We start from the raw sequence: 22,376 nt of genomic DNA, 5'->3' as shown, positions 1-22,376 counted from the left end.
CAGGTAATGTGGTTAAGCAGACATGAATCCTTGTAAAAAGATTTCAGTTTTGTTGCCAGAAAAAAGGGGAAAACTCTTTTATTAAATGTATTTTGTGTTCAAATCACGTAAGGAGAATGTGTGTTGTACACCCTCCTCCACGCGACACAGCCAATTAATAAAGTCAGGTGAACAAATGTGGTCAATTTATTACTGCTTCACGTCTGTGACAACGTTATTACTTGAATCACACTATTGTATTTGAGTTTTGAGTTCATTTGATTTGCTACAGGGATGGTGACGCTCAGCCAGTTTAACGGCTATTTACAAGGGAGATTCGTGTTGCGTGAGCTCAGCAGAAGCAGCGAGAGAAAAAGACAAAAACGTCGTCAGTATTTCAGAGAATGGACACAGTGTCATCCAGGAACTTCGTGAAAGCGAATTGCTCATGTTAATTAGTTTTTATATTTAGTTTGTGGACCTTCCCCCACACCTCAGATTAGCACGGTTGGCTATATATGGTGTGCAAGAAGTTCAATCGTTGAAAATAAATGTTGGTCGTGAAAATTTCACGAAAAATATCACGAATTGCTCGTGCTCCCATTACGCCATATGAACATACGTGATAAAATATCCGTCATTTTGTTACGCCATAATAACGTTACACTTATTATTCCGTATAGCGTTTGTTAATGGTGTGAGCACCTCTATGGCATCTACCAGAGTATGCGCGTTGTGTTGGGCCAGTCGTCAGTAATATACACCCCACCGTAATCGCCGTTTGACGGAGTAATTGATCGCTCCATTTATGGAGGAAATATCCCCCACGCCTTCAGCCAGCACGAGGCATGGTTGTTGTTGTTATGCGATTGAGAACGATCCTCCCCACTGCCGTTGGAGCAGCAGAGAGGATCCTGGCTGTTCCTTCGTTGGTTCTTCACAGTAGATCTTCACAGTGGATCTCTTCACGGCGAATCACGAAAGTTCTTGTTTGTTTACCACTGTACTCGCGCCACATTGCGTGGCACTTGGAGTGGATTTTTAGTCGACTGGAGAAGTCGATTCGTGTGTTCAAGATGGACGTCTCGATTTCAGACGAGGAGGGTGGTGAGGGGGTTTGATGTCGATAATAAGAAAATAATAATGTTACACTCGGCATGGCAACAGCTACTTTTTTCAAACTTGTATACTCAATTTATTTAAACACTGCCGTATAATATAGAATACAGCACTATTTTATTTGCATACAACATCATGTGTTTTTTACAGTGAATAAGAGGCAAGAATGCTTACATATGTGGTCATCTCATCCGTGCTGCTCCTGGGCCTGGCTTCAAACAAGATCGGAGTGACCAACAAGCACATGCTAGAAGAAGTTCACTACGAAGACATCCTAAACGCCCACGAACACAAGGGTAAGGCTCAGTGCAACTCTTTACGGTGGCATCGTGTGCTCGTTGGCTGCACTAACGGTGCTCATCGGTCTAGGGAATGCAACTTGTCGCTTTGTACCAAAGCATTGTGAGTTTAAAAAAACACCTGTTGACTCTTAAATCTATATATTTGAAAATTTTCACAAGACATTCACATGATGAGGCTTACTCTGTGCGGAGACTTTCAAGACCAATGTTATCATGATTCATAATTATTGTTTTTTGGGTTAGATCTTTGTCTATAGTATAATGCCGGTTTATTATCTAGAATGCTCCGCCACGCTACAGCCAATGAAACCAGGTTGTCACGTGGGCAAATACGCCGATCGATTTGGTTTGTAAGTAAAACCGGAGGAATGTCAAAATGTTGCTTTTCAATATTCCTCCTCCGGTATTCCTGATAAACTAAATAAATCGACATATTTGTCCCACGTGACAACTGGATTTTATTGGCTTCTGTCGGATGGTGGAAGGTACTCATTAATAAACTGGTATTGTACACTACACGATGATATAACCCCTAAACAAACAAATTTTGAATCAATTATAAACCTAAATTTCAAAGGTTCATTCGTAATTATTGCAAATATTTTTGACCGCATTTTCTTGTGATAAGATTACATCTATGCTGTATCTGTGTAGTTAATCTCCACCTTGCGCGGATGAAACCCAACATTGCACGATATATATTTTGCAGTCAACAAGACCTATTCCACTGCTATTATTTAATTTAATACGCATATTTTTATATCTGCGTGTGTGGTTTTGTGTTTCTAATGAATTTGTGTAATCTCATTGCCAATGTTTTCATTTATGTCCCGCATATTGCTGTTAATAGATATTTGGTTTGATTAGCGTCTCTATATTAAATAGATGCGTTGTCTCATGGGACTGGTACCTCAAGTTTAGTGAATGATGATTGACAAATAGCCTCTACCAAAGTACTGTAATTAATATGATGCCTGTCACAGAACAATGATACCCCAGTTGCATCATGCTCATACAGTATTATCAAAAGGGAAATGGGAATATTATATTATTCCATGCTCTAAGCTCACGCTGGATTTCCATTAAGAATGATGCTTCTGTATTCAGCAAAGCATTTGTAAGCACCTCCCTCATATGCTCAATCAATGTGTAAAAGTCGTGTGGGGACATGCTGTGGCTAGATGGGGGAACACGGCACCGTAGCCTCGAGGATGGAGGAGGGGTTGCGTGGGGACACGGGACCATAGCCAGGAGGAATTATTGAAGGAGACGGTGGTAACAAAGATGCAGAATGGGAGAGATGAGATGGGAGGAAATTCAAGCAAGGAGGAGGACTTGAGGGACTTGTGGAAGGTTCCAGAAGGTGGGGACTGAGAGGGTAGATGAGGGGTGCGTGTCTGGAGCTCGGGGCTATGGGAGAAGAAAATTGGCCTAAAAAGTAGATTCCTATGAGTGCCCGCTACCGAGTGTGGGTTTCTGGAACTATAAATTCCCTTCCCAGGACGACTCGTTTGGACTCACTTTCAAATGAATTCCTTGAGAACTTACGATCGAGTTATTTTGCTAATAATTCCAACACATTGGCCATGATTCAAATATGTATGTCATTCATTACAATAACTGGTAGCAAGTAACTGGGCTACATTGTGGGCAGAAATAGGGCAGTAGAGAAATATCCATTATTGTACTATACATCTATGCTCCCCCAACTTCGCCGAACCAGAACCCACCGGCATTGTGAGGTATCCTCGATGTATCGTTTTCCCTGTGCTTGGTTTACGTTAACGAGGGACTGTGTGGTTGTTGTGTTTTTAGCTCTGCACACCGACTGCCACGATATCTACATGAGCAGCCAACAGACAGCCACCAGCGGCCTGTATTTGATCCACATAGGCACACAGAGACCTCTGGTCGTGTTCTGCGAGATGTCCAAAGGAGGAGGCTGGACTGTATTCCAGAAAATAACCTTAAATTCCACACTCGATTTCAATCGGACCTGGAGTGAATACAAGCAGGGATTTGGCTTGGTAAACGGCGATCACTGGTTGGGAAATGAGCATCTTCACATGCTGACGCACAAGGGAGGCAGATACAGGCTCAAGGTGGAGTTATTCAGGGACAATGGCACCGAGTTATGGGCCGAGTATGACCCTTTCCGAGTGGATGGTGAAGCTTCAAAGTACAAACTCCGTCTGGGATTGCATTCAGGGACAGCGGCAGATGCCCTGAGCCAGGACTCTGAAGCTTACCTTCATGATAACCAGAAATTCACCACCATTGACAGCGACAACGACAATTATTTTCAGAATTGTGCCGAGCTGGTGTACAACGGCGTGTCGGGTGGGGGCTGGTGGTACGACGCATGTGCCGGAGCCATTCTCAACAGACCCAATCTCATCTACTGGCACGAAGACTGCAACAGAAACAATTCATGCCACTCGGCACGAATGTTACTCCAACCGTCGGAGCCAATCAAACATTGCTTTGTCAGCCACTCCGAGAAGTGTCACATGTACTCTTTCCCCCTAGAGTATCCTTAGTCATCGTTCATTCAATCAAAGCCATGTATCAATTGCCTACAGGAATCCATGACAATATTTAGTGTTCCATTTAACACTTCGATTTTTGCGACCAGGATTATTCATTTTCACGTTATTGGGTTAGATCGCGTAAATGTGCCGTAAACCTACCACAATGGTGTGCTTAAGTAGTAACTAAGTTCCAGAAAGGGGGCGTGGCCGGGGGCGGAGCGAGGCCACGCTGACAGTTTAAGAGGGGTCCCCTTGTAGGGAACCTCGGGGCTGTTGTTGGAGTGGGATCCCCATCGTGCTGCTGAAGTCTTCATCACCATTCTTCTCGTCGTCTTCACCATCCTTCTTGTCGTCGTCTCCATCTTCACCATCTCAAGGCGCCACCAGTCAGGCAGCCTACCAACTGTCCTGACTGAATAGCGTCGCCGACAATAGACGGACTAATTATTAAGAGTGTTAACCTCAATGGTGCTTGTTAATGAATAAATGCCTCCAAGTCTTATCATCTCCGACTTAGTCACTAGAAATGTGGAGGGAAAAACAAGAGGATCCAGAGAAAACACCACACGACCACGGGGAGACATGCAAACTCCAAATATACAGACGTCAGGGTCTGGATCAAACCCATAATCTTCTGTATACTAGGCGAGGTAGTTAATATCTTTCCACTGCGGTGCATATATTCTACACACTTCATGCATAAACTTGTTCATTACCAACTAAGCCCTTTAATACAACCATATTGGTACCGTACACAAATGCCTGACCACAACAATTATTTGCGTTTTTCAAAGGTGTTTCCGTTCTCCTTCTGTATATGCTAATTATGTATGCGTATCCACAGATAGGGTTAATTAAACCAAAAAACTGTATACTATACATTTAAAAGCATCTGAGACATTCTTGTTTATTTGAAGGCGTTCCCTATGGATCTGGACCACCGATGTGTAATAAACAGTGAAGCTGGAAACATTTGCCAAACAGTGTTGCGTGGCTGTATTGGATTGATGATCTGTGTTTGTATTAAAACCGTGACACAAATGATCAAATTTTATTATTCTTAGCTCTTTCGGTAAAGTCACGTTGAAGGGAAACAATAAAATATATATAAAACAATAAAAAATCTCACGACGTTTTGACCATAACACAAACGGTCGTCATCAGGTGTGTCGGTTTGCATTAAGTTATTTATTTTTCGACGGTGCATTTATTTATTTATAAAAACGTCAGCGCCACGCGCAGCGATTTAGCAGTTTATTTAGAAGGACTAGTCCATCTATGTTCTGAAAAGAGGGGGGAGACGAAAAATTAATGTATGCTGTCTGAAAGCCACTGTAAGCGTGAACAATCAATTAAGACCTGAAATGGTTTATCAAATCTTTCCAATGATTGCTAAGCCAGAATCCATCTTCTTGGTTGAAATTGTCTCTGTGCTTGTATATGTGGATAGCCTCATGAACGAATCTCTCATGGTAGCCAGATGGCTTACAAAGAACCTCTGTCTTGGAAAAGTCAATGTCACGTGAGCCTACTGAATTATAACAATGATCTGCCACGGCCGAGGTGTTGGTCCTACCGTGTTTAAGGTCTGCTTTGTGTTCACGAATGCGGTCCGAGACATGGCGTTTGGTTTCTCCAATGTAACTACTACCACAGAGGCAACTTAGTTTGTAGACACCAGGGTACTGTATGTCTGGAATCACATCTTTTACAGACGGAACCAGATCACGGATTTTATGTAATGTGTTGAAACGGACTTGGATCTTGTGTTTATTCAAGATTTTGGAGATCTTTTTTGTGATCCCCGCAATGTAGGGTAAAGTGATGGTTTTGAAAGGCTCCTCAAGAGGGTCCTTCTTCATGGTTTGAGTGATAGCTTTGCGGATTGTATAGTCGGAGTAACCATTAGCCTTAAGAGCTTGGTGTACGTGTTTGAGTTCACTGCCTATGTGTTCCTGGTCGGACATGCATTGAGCTCTATGATACAGAGTCTTGATGAGAGAATTCTTCTGTGATGGATGGTGGTGGGAATCCGGTTTCAGATAAGCATCCGTATGGGTAGCTTTCCTGTAGACAGAGTGGCTCATTGAACCATCAGGTCTCTTTTCAATTAGGACATCCAAAAAAGGTAGCTTGCCATCTTTTTCGACTTCCATGGTAAATCTGATGGCTGGGTGTATGGAATTGATGTGGTCGAAGAATTGGTCCAGAGCAGGCCGGCCATGTGGTCAGATGACAAAAGTGTCATCCACGTACTCCTTCCATAAGGTTGGGCGCAGAGTGGCAGTCTGGATGGCGTCAGTCTCATATTTCTCCATGAAAATGTTAGCTATAACCGGAGATAGGGGGGAGCCCATTGGGGTGCCCTCAGTTTGTTTGTAGAAAGTTCCATTCCAAGTGAAGTATGTATTGGTTTAACAGTGTCTCACGAGGGGGGGTACCTCAGTGTTTAGTCCTTGATGAACCAAGTCTTCAATGATTGCGATGGTGTCAGGTACAGGAACCTTGGTGAATAAGGAAAATACATCAAAACTGACAAGCAGGTCGTCTGGGGACAGGGAAATACCCTTGATTGTCGATACCAGGTGAGTAGAATTTTGTACCGCAGAGGTGTTTTTCCAGTGAAAGGACGCAGGATTTCAGGCAAAAAAATTAAAAGATATCCCACCAACAGCCTCGTCACACAAACCAACAAAATAATTTCTGATTCAACCGCATTAATTGATCAATCTAAACAGTTTTCGTTGAAACCTTCTGCTGCCAGGCCACCAAGATTATACGGCTTACCAAAAATACATAAAGTAGATACACCCCTTCGTCCCATCGTCTCTACTATCAACTCCCCCACCTACAAACTGGCTCGTTTTTTGTCTGAAATCCTGCGTCCTTTCACTGAAAAAACCACCTCTGCGGTACAAAATTCTACTCACCTGGTATCGACAATCAAGGGTATTTCCCTGTCCCCAGACGACCTGCTTGTCAGTTTTGATGTAGTTTCCTTATTCACCAAGGTTCCTGTACCTGACACCATCGCAATCATTGAAGACTTGGTTCATCAAGGACTAAACACTGAGGTACCCCCCCTGGTGAGACACTGTTTGACCAATACATACTTCACTTGGAATGGAACTTTCTACAAACAAACTGAGGGCACCCCAATGGGCTCCCCCCTATCTCCGGTTATAGCTAACATTTTCATGGAGAAATTTGAGACTGACGCCATCAAGACTGCCACTCTGCGCCCAACCTTATGGAAGAGGTACGTGGATGACACTTTTGTCATCTGGCCACATGGCCGGCCTGCTCTAGACCAATTCTTCGACCACATCAATTCCATACACCCAGCCATCAGATTTACCATGGAAGTCGAAAAAGATGGCAAGCTACCTTTTTTGGATGTCCTAATTTAAAAGAGACCTGATGCTTCAATGAGCCACTATGTCTACAGGAAAGCTACCCATACGGATGCTTATCTGAAACCGGATTCCCACCACCATCCATCACAGAAGAATTCTCTCATCAAGACTCTGTATCATAGAGCCCAATGCATATCCGACCAGGAACACATAGGCAGTGAACTCAAACACGTACACCAAGCTCTTAAGGCTAATGGTTACTCCGACTATACGATCCGCAAAGCTATCACTCAAACCATGAAGAAGGACCCTCTTGAGGAGCCTTTCAAAACCATCACTTTACCCTACATTGCGGGGATCACAAAAAATATCTCCAAAATCTTGAATAAACACAAGATCCAGGTCCGTTTAAACACATTACATAAAATCCGTGATCTGGTTCCGTCTGTAAAAGATGTGATTCTGGACATACAGTACCCTGGTGTCTACAAACTAAGTTGCCTCTGTGGTAGTATTTCGATTTAAAGCTTTCGTGACTGCAAGGATTCATCTTCTTTGGTTCTTTCGGAAAAGTCACGTAGAATGAGAATAAAATAATAAATTGATAAAATAAAATAACACAATAATATTCTCACGACGTTTCGGCCACAACACAAGCGGCCTTCATCAGGTGAAGAGACGAGACTGTCTGGTAGGACAGCGCTGGAGTGAAAAAGCGACGCTCAGATCACGACCTTTAAGCTGTGTGAGAAGAAACAAAGCGCCCTAACAAAGTAATTAGCATATAATTTAGCATTGAAATGGCTGAGTGATTAGCTTGTGACTGGTCACAGAAATGGCTATGTTAAAGTTAAAGCATACACATCCGCAGAGGCACCCCTTGACAAAGGAATTAGCATAGAATTTAGCATTGAAATAGCTAAGTTAAAGCATACACATCCGCAGAGGCACCCCTTGACAAAGGAATTAGCATAGAATTTAGCATTGAAATAGCTGAGTGATTAGCTTGTAACTGGTCACAGAAATAGCTATGTTAAAGTCAGAGCATACACATTCACCGAGGCACCTAGTACAAATCAAACAGGAGAATTTAGCATTGAAATAACTAGGCGAATTTAGCATTGAAATAACTGATTAGCTAGTGACTGGTCACAGAAATGGCTATGTTGAAGTCAAGGCCTACACATCTGAGCTATTCACAGTAACTGGGTATACAATACAATATATAATGAAAACTATATAGTGAACCAATTAAAAAAACTAAAATATAAATTACCTTAATGTTATCAATAAACTCTATATTCTCCAATCAGCTAAGCTACCAACAATAAGTCGTTATATATCACAATACTATATGGCGAAAAAATGGGTGGATTCTTACCCTCAACTTTAGCAACACGGATAGCTACGGGCCCCGTTCAGACGGACGAGTTCATCCATGGTCGGAACAGAGGAGGGGGACAGAGACAGCTGCGAGGCGCTATTATACTCCATGTTGTAAACCATACCATTAACCGTGGTGTGAGAGGTATTAAGAGTAAATGCTGGCGAAAGAGCTGCGGTCTGAAGGTCATCGTAAAATACAATTAGTTAAGAACGGAAATGGTTTAAAACATCTTTCCAATGGTTACTAAGCCAGAATCCATCTTCTCGGTTGAAATTGTCTCTGTGCTTGTATATGTGAATGGCCTCATGAACGAGTCTGTGGTAGTAGTTACATTGGAGAAACCAAACGCCATGTCTCGGACCGCATTCGTGAACACAAAGCAGACCTTAAACATGGTAGGACCAACACCTCGGCCGTGGCAGATCATTGTTATAATTCAGTAGGCTCACATGACATTGACTTTTCCAAGACAGATGTTCTTTGTAAGCCATCTGGCTACCATGAGAGATTCGTTCATGAGGCTATCCACATATACAAGCACAGAGACAATTTCAACCGAGAAGATGGATTCTGGCTTAGCCATCATTGGAAAGATTTGATAAACCATTTCAGGTCTTAATTGATTGTTCACGCTTACAGTGGCTTTCAGACAGCATACATTAATTTTTCGTCTCCCCCCTCCTTTTCAGAACATAGATGGACTAGTCCTTCTAAATAAACTGCCAAATCGCTGCGCGTGGCACTGACTTTTTATAAATAAATAAATACACCGTTTAAAAATAAATAATTTAATGCTAACCGACACACCTGATGACGACCGTTTGTGTTATGGTCGAAACGTCGTGAGAATTTTTATTGTTTTATATATATTATTTTATTGTTTCCCTTCAACGTGACTTTACCGAAAGAGCTAAGAAAATGAATTACTGCAGTCACGAAAGCTTTAAATCAAGATCATTTTATTATTTATATTATTTTCCAATGCACTTGATCAGCATGGGAGAGTAGGCCAGAGGTGCTCTGCAGGGCTTCTGCGGCATTCCCGCTAGAGCAGTGCCAAGCAAAGCAATCTTTGGGCTGCATCTTTACCTTCTAATCGATACCCTTTCACATGATCCTCCTTATAATTCTATCAGCATGGTGAACACATCTATGGGCACGTTTTCAGATAGACTGCTTTGTTGAAAGGGGGCTGAGTATTGCTGACAAACTGAATTTCCTGAAATATATTAACACAACTGGAATGAAGAAGAAGAACCCGAAAAAGCGCTGCTGCAACTTGCACCTCATCATCATCAGAAATGGTGTTGCCACTGCTGGATAAAGGGTTTCCCAAGATTTAATCTCTCCCCATCTTGTGACGTAAAAAGAATACGAGCTCGTGCACGTGAGCCAATGTCCTCTCTTCACGCATGGACGTCCTCGCTATGAACCTCAGATAACCCCATAAAGTAAACTTCCCTCAACTTCCACGGAACCTAAGTGATATCTTAGTAGTGCCCCTCGCAGGTTCAACACGGCGATCTCCAACAACTAAACCCCCAACTCCAGGTGGCTTCCCTGTCGAATTTTACGAAGTGATTGCCCCCACTTACCACCCTACTTGGGACAATACTAGCGGAGGTTCGTAAGCACCAATGACAGAAGCCAGAATATCAGACTTTCACCCACCCAACTTGCCTTTGGAATACACCCAGAATTACAGACCGGTCTTGCTCCTCAACACAGACTAAAATTTCCATAAAGGCGTTAGCAATTAGACTGAAAATATTGCTCACAATGATCATTGACAAATACTAAACTGTATTTATTGAGTGACGTGCTCTGCACATGAGTACATTGGTTCACGGTATAGACCTGGTATATTAGGGACACACAGGAGCATATTCCGCCACTCGAGATGGATATGAAGCTTTTGATGAAAAGTAGAATAGTCATTCAATATTCAAAACAATAGGGGAAATGTGGGTTCTCCCTTCATTTGGTAGTGTAACCTGTGTTGTTATGTACTTGTTAAATGGTGCATATTTTCACGCTTCAGTATTATAAGGAAACCCTCCTTATTTTCTTTTGAACATATTTTTGAAAAAGTGCTGAGGTGATGACCTGTGTGATGGAAAGACTTCACGTGAACACGATTACTGATCGATTCGATTCGGTGCCATCGATTTGGCATGTGAGACGCTGAATGGTGGAGCTCCGTAAACATATCATTTGTAACCATGAAATTAATTTTCGAATCTAAATTAATTGATGAAGTAATCATTAGTACTATAGTGCGTACTACCCAAAAACCTTTACAATTCAGGTTTTGGAGATAACATTTGGTTGTGAGAGTTTAATAAGGTTAATTTTGGTGTAAGGACATATAATTAAGTTTAACACGTAGGCTTTCGCAACCAATATCCATAATATAGGTTTTTTGGGTTAGATCGCGTAAATATGTAAATGTGCCGTTAAAACCCGCTACCACCCGATACAGCCAATTAGTAAGGGTTGTCATGTAAACAGAACATGCCAATTCGTCACTCGTATAGCACACCACCTGTGTTGGCGAGCCAATTTATTATTCTCAATCTACCCCTACCACTGTACTCCATCCACTATCACTCTACTACTATCACTCTACCCACTACCACTCTACTCCTACCACTATTATTCTATCCACTATCGCTCAACCCCTAACATTCTACCCATTCCACTGTCACTCTACCCCTACCACTCTAACCATTCAACTATCATTCTACCACTATTACTACCATGTCACCCCTACCATGATTACTCTACCCCTATCACTCTACCCCTACCACACTACCGCGACCACTGTCACTCTACCAATATCACTCTAATCCTACCTCTGTACCCCTACCAATATCAATCTACCCCCACTACTCTACCAATTCCACTATCACTCAATTCATACCACTATGCCCACTCTCACTCTATCGCTCTACTCCTACCACTATCATTCTACCTACTATCATTTTACGTGTACCCCTACCACTCTATCCTAACCACTATCACTCTACACCTCCCAATATACACACTATCACTATGCCCCTATCACTACCACTGTTCCACTATTAATCTTCCCACTGCCACCCTCACTCTTCCACTCTACTCACTTTCATTTTATCCCTACCACTATAATTCTACCCACTATTACTCGACCCATTCAACTATCACTATGTACCTACCATTCTACCCCAACCACTATCAGTCTACCACTATCACTCTACTGGTATCACTCTGCCCCTACCGCTCTATCCATTCCACTATCACTCTCTCCCTGCCATTCTATCCCAACCACTATTACTCTACTACTATAAGTCTACCCCTACCAATGTACACATTCCACTATCACTTTACACTATCACTCTACCCCTGAACTATACCCCTACCACTATCACTCTACCATTATCACTATACCCATAGTGGAATGCGTAAATTAGTATGGATAGATTGATATTGGTAGAGTGGGAATGATAGGGGTATAGTAAAAGTGGTTAGAGTGCTAATATTGGAGCTAGGGGGTACAACGGTTGTGAAAGTCGTAGAGTAGTAGGGGTAGAGTGGTATAGATAGAGGTATAGTGGTAGTGGGTAGAGTGGTAGGAGTAGAGTAGCAGTGGTAGAGGTAGAGTGATAGTGGTAGGGTTAGAGTGAAAGTAGGTAGAGTGGTAGGGGTACAGTGGAAGTGTGTAGAGTATTAGTGAGAGGGATATGGTGATAGTGAGTAGAGTGGTAGGAGTAGAGTGGCATAGATAGGGCTAGAGTAGTAGGGTTAGGGTGATAGTGGGTATAGAGCAGACATGGGCAAAGTACGGCCCCCGGGCCGCATACGGCCCGTTGGGCTTTTTAATCCGGCCCACCGAACTTGTCCAAATATTATTATTAAATTAAATTTTACCTTTCTCCTGTAATGCCCCCATTTCCCCATTAGGTGGCGCACTTTGACCATCTATCTGTTCCTGGCTCGGCCCCTCTGTCAAATTGTAGAACCCATTGTGGCCCGCGAGTCAAAAAAAATTCCCACCCCTGGTATACAGGTATGGGTAGAGTGGTAGTGATTAGGGTAAAGTGATAGGGGTAGAGTGAGAGTGGAAGGGGGTAGAGTGTTAGTGGTAGTGATAGTGGGTATAATGGTAGCAATATAGTGATAGGGGTAGAGTGGTAGTAATAGGGGTAGAGTGGAAGTGGGTAGAGTGGCAGTGAGAAGGCTATGGTGGTAGTGGGTGGAGTGGAGGGGTCGAGTGGTATACATAGGGGTAGAGTGTAGGGTAGAGTGATAGTGAGTAGAGTGGTAGGGATAAAGTGGTAGTCACCAGGGTAGAGTGGTCATGGCTCCTGTGATAGGGGTAGAGTGGTAGTTATAGGGGTATGGTGTAAGTGGGTAGAGTGGTAGGAATGGAATGATAGTGGTATCGATAGAGTGGTAGGGGTAGCGTGATAGTGGGTAGAGTGGTAGTGGTAGAATGATAGTGGTAGGGGTAGAGTTTAAGTGGGTAGAGTTGTTGGAGTACAGTAATAGGGGTAGAGTGAGAGTGGGTAAAGTGGTAGTGTTATACTCGGTAGATCAGTAGGGTAGAGTGGTAGGGGTAAATTTATAGTGGGTGGAGTGGTAGGGATACAGTAGTAGTATGGGGGTAGTGGATAGAGTGTTAGGGGTAGAGTGACAGTGGAAGACTGATAGTGGTAGCAGTAGAGTGGTAGAGATAGGGATAGAGTGAAAGTGGGTAAAGTGGTAGCAGTAGAGTGATATTAAGCCAAGTGATAGCGGTTGAGCAGTAGGGGTAAAATGATAGTGGGTGGAGTGGTAGGGGTATATTGATAGTGGTAGGGTTGTAGTGGTAGGGGTAGGGTTATATTGGGTAGAGTGGTAGCGGCAGGGATAAAGTGGTAAGGGTAGCATTACAGTGGTCGCGGTGGGGTGGATTGGTACTGATTGGGATATAGTTGTAGTAGTAGAGTGACAGTGAAAGGGGTGGAGTGTATGGGTAGAATTTTAGCAGATAGAGGGGTATTGTTGAAGCTAGGTGCAGAGGGGTAGGGGTAGATTTGTAGTAGAGGCCGACCGAAACAGAATTTCTGTTTTCGGCCGAAAACGAAACCAGACCGAAAGTTAAAAATTTACTTTCGGCCGAAACCAAAAGTTAACTTTTTGGTTTAAAGCTTTCGTGACTGCAGTAATTCATATATATTTTATTGTTTTATTGTTTCCCTTCAACGTGACTTTACCGAAAGAGCTAAGAATATTAACTTTTTGGCTTCGGCCGAAACAGAAACTATGCCGAAAGAGGTCATTTGCCAACTTTCGGCACCGAAACCGAATTTGGGTCGACCTCTAATTTGTAGTGATAGTGGTATAGTGATAGTGAATAGAGTGATAGAGGTAGAGTGGTCAAGGTAGAGGAGTAGTCATAGAGAAAGAGTGACAGGGGTAGTGTGATAGTGGTAGAGTGAGGGTGGGTAGAGTGGTAGGGGTCGAGTGAGAGTGGTATTATTAGTGTGATATCAGTAGGGGTACAGTTATAGTGAGTAACGTTGTAGGGATAGAGTGGTATGGTGGTAGTGGGTAGAGTGGTAGTAGTCGAGTGATCTTGGTAGGGGTAGAGTGGTGGGGGTAGCATGCTAGTGCATAGAGTGGTAGGGTTAGAGTCGTAGGATTAGAATAATAGTGGTATGGTTGGATTGGTAGGGTTAGAGTGATAGTGGTGAAGGTCTGGTGGTAGTGTGGAGAGTGGTAGGAGTAGAATGATAGTTAGATTGGTATGGGTGAAGTGGTAGGCGTAGGGTGATGTTTGGGTAGAGTGGTAGAGGTATAGCGGTCGTGGCAGGGATAGAGTGGAAGGCGTAGAGTGACAGAGGTAGGGATAGTTTGGTAGGAGTAGAGTGAGAGTGAGTAGAGTGTTAGAGGTACTGTGGTAGGGGTAGAGTGATAGTGGGTTGAGTGGTAGGGGTACAATGATAGTGACGAAGGTTTTTTTGGTATTGTCTAAAGTAGTAGGAGTAGACTTAGACACCAAGGCACACTACGACTGGCAGGACAGGCCAAAGCGAACCGAGTTATCTGTGGGGAGGAACAATCTCGAAAAACTACTCACTTATAAATATTTTGTAGTTATTTTTGTATTTAGTATAAATACATGTTAATTTCATATTTGATTTTTTCTAACTTTATGTGAACGAAAAGACACAAATTAACCTGTTTTCTCATTGAAAATAGGTAAATTTCAAAATATCACTGTCCTTGTCACAAGCAAAGTTTGTGGGGAATAACAGCCATTTTCTATACTTTTTAAGCATAATAACGGAATAACACTTACTACCCAGGAACAAATATTGTGTTACATAGTATAATCGTTTTCCGCAACGATACCAGAAGAAAGAAACGCTTTGTGTAAACACAAAAATCGAAGCACACTTGTAGATGCGAGTGTAGCCACTGTTTTCTAACACTCCGGATCTCGTTTCCACCTCCAGGAGTAGCGTGGGAGAGGAGGGTATAGACAAGCAGACCAAGTGCGAGCGGCTGACGGTGGAGGACATCATAAAAGAGTTGACGCACACCCATCACGACATGTCCTCCTTCACCACCACCGTCAGCCATGGCACGGTGAGCCGACCGTGGCCTCGCACCCGAACGCTCTTATTGGCATAGCCGCTGGCTCTGCTTAAACACAAATTGCTGAGTTTATGCGGCCTGAGTCACAAACCTTTCTTGTGCACAAGCCCTCAATTTATGCTTAGAATTTTTACTATAATTATATTTGACTTCTAGATTTGAAGCTTTCGTGACTGCAAGGATCCATACTCTTTGGTTCTATTCGGTAAAGTCACGTAGGTAAAAAAATAAAAAAAAATCACGACGTTTCGGCCACAACACAAGTGGCCTTCATCAGGTGAAGGGACAAACTGTCCAGCGGACAGCGTTGGAGTGAAGCAAGCCAAGCGCAGGTCGCCGCCTTTTAAGCTGTGAGGGGGTAAACAGAAAACGCCTTGACAAAGAAAATTAGCATAAACACACCACTAACAACGCTTGGAATTAGCACAAGATGATAATACACCACCCTGGAAGTTTGGAATGCCACCACCTGAATAAATATACTGCACCACTGAAAATTAGTTTAATGTTTGGTTCGATTTAGAACATCTTTCCAATGGTTGCTTAATTTGAAACCATCTTCTCGGTTGAAATTGTGTCTGTGTTTGTAAATCTGAATTGCCTCGTGGATAAATCTCTGATGATAACCTGTCGGTTTGCAAAGGACCTTGGTATCGGAGAAAATTATATTTTCAGATTTACAAACAGACACAATTTCAACCGAGAAGATGGTTTCAAATTAAGCAACCATTGTAAAGATGTTCTAAATCGAACCAAACATTAAACTAATTTTCAGTGGTGCAGTATATTTATTCAGGTGGTGGCATTCCAAACTTCCAGGGTGGTGTATTATCATCTTGTGCTAATTCCAAGCGTTGTTGGTGGTGTGTTTTATGCTAATTTCCTTTGTCAAGGCGGTTTCTGTTTACCCCTTCACAGCTTAAAAGGTGGCGACCTGCGCTTGGCTTTCTTCACTCCAACGCTGTCCGCTGGACAGTTTGTCCCTTCACCTGATGAAGGCCACTTGTGTTGTGGCCGAAACGTCGTGATTTTTGTTGTTTTATTTTTTACCTACGTGACTTTACCGAATAGAACCAAAGAGTATATTTGACTTATTCTTTGATACCCTTATGTCTACGTAAATATGTACATCTTTAGCTGCTCCAATATTAAACGTGAATTCTTACGTGAAACGTAACTCTTAAGAGAGATTAAATCCATCTTCTTTGCCTCAAATATACATTATCCCTAGCCTTGACGCTCGATCTCATTATGATCCCTACCCCACATATCTCTCTCAAACTTTGACACTAACATGAGCCAAGACTCACACTTACTCTAGCCACAGCACTAACCCTGGCCGAGAGAGTGAGTATTTGCATAGTCACATTCACCATCAGCTTCGTCATCAGCAGAAGTATCATCAACAGCATTACTGACAAAGCATTTAACTACACCAGGTGCATTCTGCACTGCCTGCCATGAACACCACCTCACCATTCTAATTGATGCTGCCCTGCGGTTTATGCTAACGGCGTGGCTCTCTCTTGACGCCCATGCACCTTTGTCGTGTGTCGATCCTCAGCCAAGAATTGCCAGGAGTCTGTGAAGATGTTTTGGCGGGTAGTGCAATTGGTGCCAACCATGGACGGCAGGTGAGTCACTTGCACAATGACCCCACACATCATAACACCAACCGCCATTCGCCACTAAGGTGCGGTGACGTCACCACGGCGCTTGTGGCAGGCTCTGTGCACGGGAAGTGTCGAACGCCCGCTGGCAGGTCACGGGGCAGACCCAGGTGCCACGGGTCGACTAAATGAGATGACTGGACGATGCACCACCTGTGCCCCCTACTGTGCCAACTTGCTGTGCTTTAGCCACCCAGCGCTCCGCTTGTTGTTGTGAGCATCACTCCTCTACTCTCTGTTGTTGGAGGGCGACTGCCTCCAACTGCCCAGGAGCGTCCTTCATGAGCCTCCTCCACATCCTCTTGTACCACATCACTCCATCTCTTCTCTAGCCCGTGCCGCGTCCGTTTAGCCCCCTCTATCCGGCCGAACAAAAGTTGTTTAGGCATGCGGTGGCTGGACATACAGGTTACATGACACATCATATACACACTGCCACACACACACACCATATTTTCGCACACAGACTATACACGCTTTCCTGCTTCCCTTTCCTCTGCTCCCTCTCCCATTCCTTTGCTTCTTCCTTAACGAGGTTCCATACTCTAATTTTCTAGAAGGCAGTACAGCAAGCGTGGACTAATCTCCATCTTGTGTCTTCTGTATGGGATAGAGTGTTGACCCCTTGCTCATGTGCGTTTTCTCCAGGTGCTCCGTTAGCTTGCTGTGTAACTAAGTAATGTGTTATTTTTATCGACCTGCTTGTGTTGACACCCGGCAGGCCGTCTGTCACGAGTGGGAGGATGTTCATCCGCGAAGCTCTCGCAAGCGAGATGCCCCCTGCGATCGCTTCAACAACATCAGCGACGTCCAGCAGCTCCCCGCCCACCGCGCTCACCTCATCCCAGCAGGATTTAGTCAATTCGTTGGCAGAAAAATCCCACATGACACCGGAGTGGTCGCAAAGGTGGGCGAGAGCAAGTGGGACTGCCTTACGGCCACACACACGTGCACACACGCATGGTGTCATGCTTCCTTGCAAGAGTAATCAAACACAGCGCTGGAAGAGCCATTTATTCTGCCAAACCCTTCAAGGGGCACCAGGTTCTTTGGACTCGGACTGTTCTGTCCTTCCTACCCCTTTACTCCCCCTACCCCTTTTGTCCACAGCCAGAGGAAAGCGTCAGTCATTTTCTAAATATTATTAAGCAGGCTTAATGTACGCTTCAGTTGGCTTACTCCTGTCCTGAGTTTAAACGAAAAATGTTGGTACGTTTCGACAATTTTTGTACAAACGCATGGCCATTAAGTCGACTCGAGTGAGGGGTGACTTGACAGTGCGTCTCTGTTGTGTTGACCCTGTGATCTCGCGACGGCGCTACTCAAAGCGTGGGGCTCCCATCGGGAAGCGAGCCAAACGGCATGGTGTAACGGCACTGCACGGCTGATTCTCACCGGCATGAACCCCTTTCAGGTGGCCATGGGAATCTGGTCCACAGCCCAGGCACTTGACTTGCAAGCTGGACTTTGGAAATAAGGCACTGATGTTCTGTTTGCCACCTGTCTGCGCTCGCCTCCACAGATACCTGGAGCGAAACAATTGGGATTTCTCCAAAGCGGCCAACGACTTCATCCACCTCTACGTGAGTACCGTGCCGCCCACACTACTGACCAACAAACTGGATCCAAACTGTACGGGCGTGTTCACATTTTGGCGAGCGTCGCTAATGATGCCCCCTTCACCCTGCTCCCACCTCTCCTCCTTCCCTCATCGCTATCGCTGCTCCGGGTTTGGCTGCTGCTCCTGCACGGTCACCAAACGTCGTTCCCGTCGTCAGGATGCAGGGAAGATTCCAGGTGGAAGCGTTTCTGTGATCAGGCGTCATCCAGAACCAGCGCTCCACCAAATGGACCCGACCACATAGTTTATTTTTGTATCAAAACTGTGATTATTTTCTGTATTGTAAAGTTAAATACACAGTCTAGATTTGAAGCGTTTGTGACTGCAAGGATTCATACTCTTTGGTTTTTTCAATAAAGTCACGTAGGTAAAAAAATCAATAAAATAAAATAAATGAAAACAACTCAGTAAAGTCACGACGTTTCGGAGGCAACACAAGCTTCCATCTTCAGTTGAAAACCGTCACAGCAAAATTGCTGTATCAAGTGAAGAGAACTCTAAGAGACCCGAGATTATATACAGGTTAAGGGGGGGGGGAGGAGCCAGGAAGGGCCGTGGGGGGGGGGCTAAGTTAAGCCGCCTTTTGTTATGCTGCAGGGGGTTAAGGGGGAGGGACGGAGAGATGGCCGTGTGCAGGCGATGGCAAGTGGTTGAAGAAAATTACACACATGAACAAGAAGCAGGAGGCAGTATTTAAGCTGACAAACTGGTTGCCTTGCAGTATACTGCAGTAAACTATAAGGCTGCTAAAGTTTAACTTAGGTTTCACTTGGTTAAAAAGGGGCTAATCAAGCTGGGAATAGAAACCAACTGGAATAAATGGAAATGGCTGTACAATTATAAGGCAGCAAAAGTTTGACTTGGTCGATAACATATTTCCAATGATTGCTTCATTTAAAACCATCCTCTCGGTTGAAGTTGTGTCTATATTTGTATATCTGGATGGCTTCATGGACAAATCTTTGGTAGTATCTGGGAGGTTTGCAGAGTACCTTGATATCGGAGAAAACAATATCATGAGAACCCGCTGTGTTGAAACAATGATCAGCTACAGCCGAAGAATTCGTTCTGCCGTGTTTCAAATCTGATTTATGCTCGCGAATTTGGTCAGAAATGTCGTTTCGTCTCCCCGATATAGCAGTCACCGCAGGTACAACTCAATTTGTAAACACTGGGGTACTGTAAGTCAGGAATGACATCCTTCACGGATGGGATCAGATCACGGATTTTGTGTACTGTATTGAACCGGACCTGGATCTTGTGTTTGTTTAGAATTTTGGAAATCTTTTTAGTAACACCTGCTATGTATGGCAACATGATGATTTTGATCGGAGTTTCAGGTGGTTCTTTCTGTATGGTGGGAGAAACAGCTTGGCGGATAGTACAGTCAGAGTATCCGTTCATCTTAAGGGCCTGATGTACATGTTTTAATTCACTGGCCAGGTGGTGTTGGTCAGAGATGCAATGAGCCCTTGGTATAGTGTTTTGATGAGATAATTCTTTTGAGCCGGGTGGTGGTGGGAATCAGGTTTCAAGTAGGAATCTGTGTGGGTTTCCTTCCTGTAAACAGAATGTCCCAAAGAGCCATCAGGCCTCCTCTCAAACAGAACATCCAAGAATGGAAGCTTGCCATCTTTCTCCACTTCCATGGTGAATTTGATGGATGGGTGTCTGGAATTGATGTGGTCTAGGAAATGGTTCAATGCTGGGAGGTCATGTGGCCAAATGACGAAAGTGTCATCCACATATCTCTTCCACAGGGAAGAACGAAGGGTGGATGTCTGGATGGCATCTGATTCAAACTTCTCCATGAAAACATTGGCTATCACTGGTGACAAGGGGGAACCCATAGGGGTACCCTCATTTTGTTTGTAGATGGTACCATTCCAGGTAAAGTAAGTGTTGGTGAGGCAGTGCCTAACCAGCGCAGGTACATCAGGGTTCAGTCCATGTTGGACCAAGTCTTCAATTATTGTTATGGTGTCAGGCACTGGGACATTGGTGAACAGAGAGACCACATCAAAGCTGACGAGGATATCGTCAGGAGACAGTACAATATCCTTGACCATAGAAACCTATTGGATTGAGTTAAGTACTGCTGAGGTGGTCTTGCCAGTAAAGGGAAGCAGAGTATCCAATAAAAAACGGGCTAGCTTGTAGGTAGGAGAGTTGATCGTGGACACGATGGGCCATAGAGGGGAAGCCTGATTCCCACCACCACCCGGCTCAAAATAATTCCCTCATCAAAACACTATACCATAGGGCACATTGCATCTCTGACCAACACCACCTGGCCAGTGAATTAACACATGTACATCAGGCCCTTAAGATGAACGGATACTCTGACCGTACTATCAGCCAAGCTGTTTCTCCCTCCATACAGAAACAACTACCTGAAACTCCGATCAAAATCATCACGTTGCCATACATAGCAGGCGTTACCAAAAAGATTTCCAAAATTCTAAACAAACACAAGATCCAGGTCCGGTTCAATACAGTACACAAAATCCGTGATCTGATCCCATCCGTAAACGATGTCATTCCTGACTTACAGTACCCCAGTGTTTACAAATTGAGTTGTTTAATACGTAGGCTTTCGCGACCAATATAATTCATAATAAAGGTTTTTAGGTTAGACCGCGATATTTATAAATGTCTTTTGTGAACGTGACACTTTTGTGCTGATTGGCCGTGTCGGGTGGTGGAGGGTTACGACACATTTATAAATAACGTGATCTAACCCAAAAATCTTTATTATGAAATTGAGTTTTACCTGCGGTGACTGCTATATCGGGGAGACGAAACGACATATTTCTGACCGAATTCGCGAGCACAAATCAGATTTGAAACACGGCAGAACGAATTCTTCGGCCGTAGCTGATCATTATTTCAACACAGCGGGTTCTCATGATATTGTTTTCTCCGATACCAAAGTACTCTGCAAACCTCCCGGATACTACCAAAGATTTGTCCATGAAGCCATCCAGATATACAAACATAGACACAACTTCAACCGAGAGAATGGTTTTAAATTAAGCAATCATTGGAAATATGTCATCAACCAAGTCAAACTTTAGCTGCCTTGTAATTGTAGAGCCATTTCCATTTCTTCCAGTTGGTTTCTATTCCCAGCTTGATTAGCCCCTTTTTTAACCAAGTTTAACCTACAGTGAGGGAAAAAAGTATTTGATCCCCTGCTGATTTTGTACGTTTGCCAACTGACAAAGAAATTATCAGTCTATAATTTTAATGGTAGGTTTATTTGAACAGTGAGAGACAGAATAACAACAACAAAAAATCCAGAAAAACGCATGTCAAAATGTTATAAAATGATTTGCATTTTAATGAGGGAAATAAGTACTTGACCCCTCGGCAAAACATGACTTAGTACTTGGTGGCAAAACCCTTGTTGGCAATCACAGAGGTCAGACGTTTCTTGTAGTTGGCCACCAGGTTTGCACACATCTCAGGAGGGATTTTGTCCCACTCCTCTTTGCAGATCTTCTCCAAGTCATTAAGGTTTCGAGGCTGACGTTTGGCAACTCGAACCTTCAGCTCCCTCCACAGATTTTCTAAGGGATTAAGGTCTGGAGACTGGCCAGGCCACTCCAGGACCTTAATGTGCTTCTTCTTGAGCCACTCCTTTGTTGCCTTGGCCATGTGTTTTGGGTCATTGTCATGCTGGAATACCAATCCACGACCCATTTTCAATGCCCTGGCTGAGAGGAGGTTCTCACGCAAGATTTGATGGTACATGGCCCGGTCCATCGTCCCTTTGATGCGGTGA

General features: G+C 43.8%; 1 protein-coding gene across 1 annotated transcript; it reads left to right on the top strand.

The window, feature by feature from the left end:
• The first annotated feature begins 264 nt into the window (after positions 1-264).
• On the top strand, positions 265-4,903 carry LOC116947081 (fibrinogen-like protein 1-like protein). The gene is made up of 2 exons (XM_032962497.2): positions 265-1,394; positions 3,216-4,903. Exons 1-2 carry the CDS (start codon positions 1,265-1,267, stop codon positions 3,938-3,940), a joined length of 855 nt encoding a protein of 284 aa, XP_032818388.2. The 5' UTR covers positions 265-1,264; the 3' UTR covers positions 3,941-4,903.
• Positions 4,904-22,376: the final 17,473 nt, after the last annotated feature.

Source organism: Petromyzon marinus, chromosome 29, assembly GCF_048934315.1.
Source record: "Petromyzon marinus isolate PM22_M1 ecotype Great Lakes invasive population chromosome 29, UKy_Petmar_22M1.pri1.0, whole genome shotgun sequence".
In the NCBI taxonomy this organism is placed as follows: domain Eukaryota; kingdom Metazoa; phylum Chordata; class Hyperoartia; order Petromyzontiformes; family Petromyzontidae; genus Petromyzon; species Petromyzon marinus.
The sequence above is the reverse complement of the archived record's forward strand: the minus strand, read 5'-3'. Positions and strand labels throughout refer to the sequence as shown.

What these genes read in the sequence shown, in the direction of transcription:
- LOC116947081 (XM_032962497.2), top strand. Translation starts at nt 1,265, where the DNA reads ATGCTTACATATGTGGTCATCTCATCCGTGCTGCTCCTGGGCCTGGCT. An exon ending in AAACGCCCACGAACACAAGG is followed by an intron (nt 1,395 to 3,215) that starts GTAAGGCTCAGT and finishes TTGTGTTTTTAG; the next exon opens with CTCTGCACACCGACTGCCAC.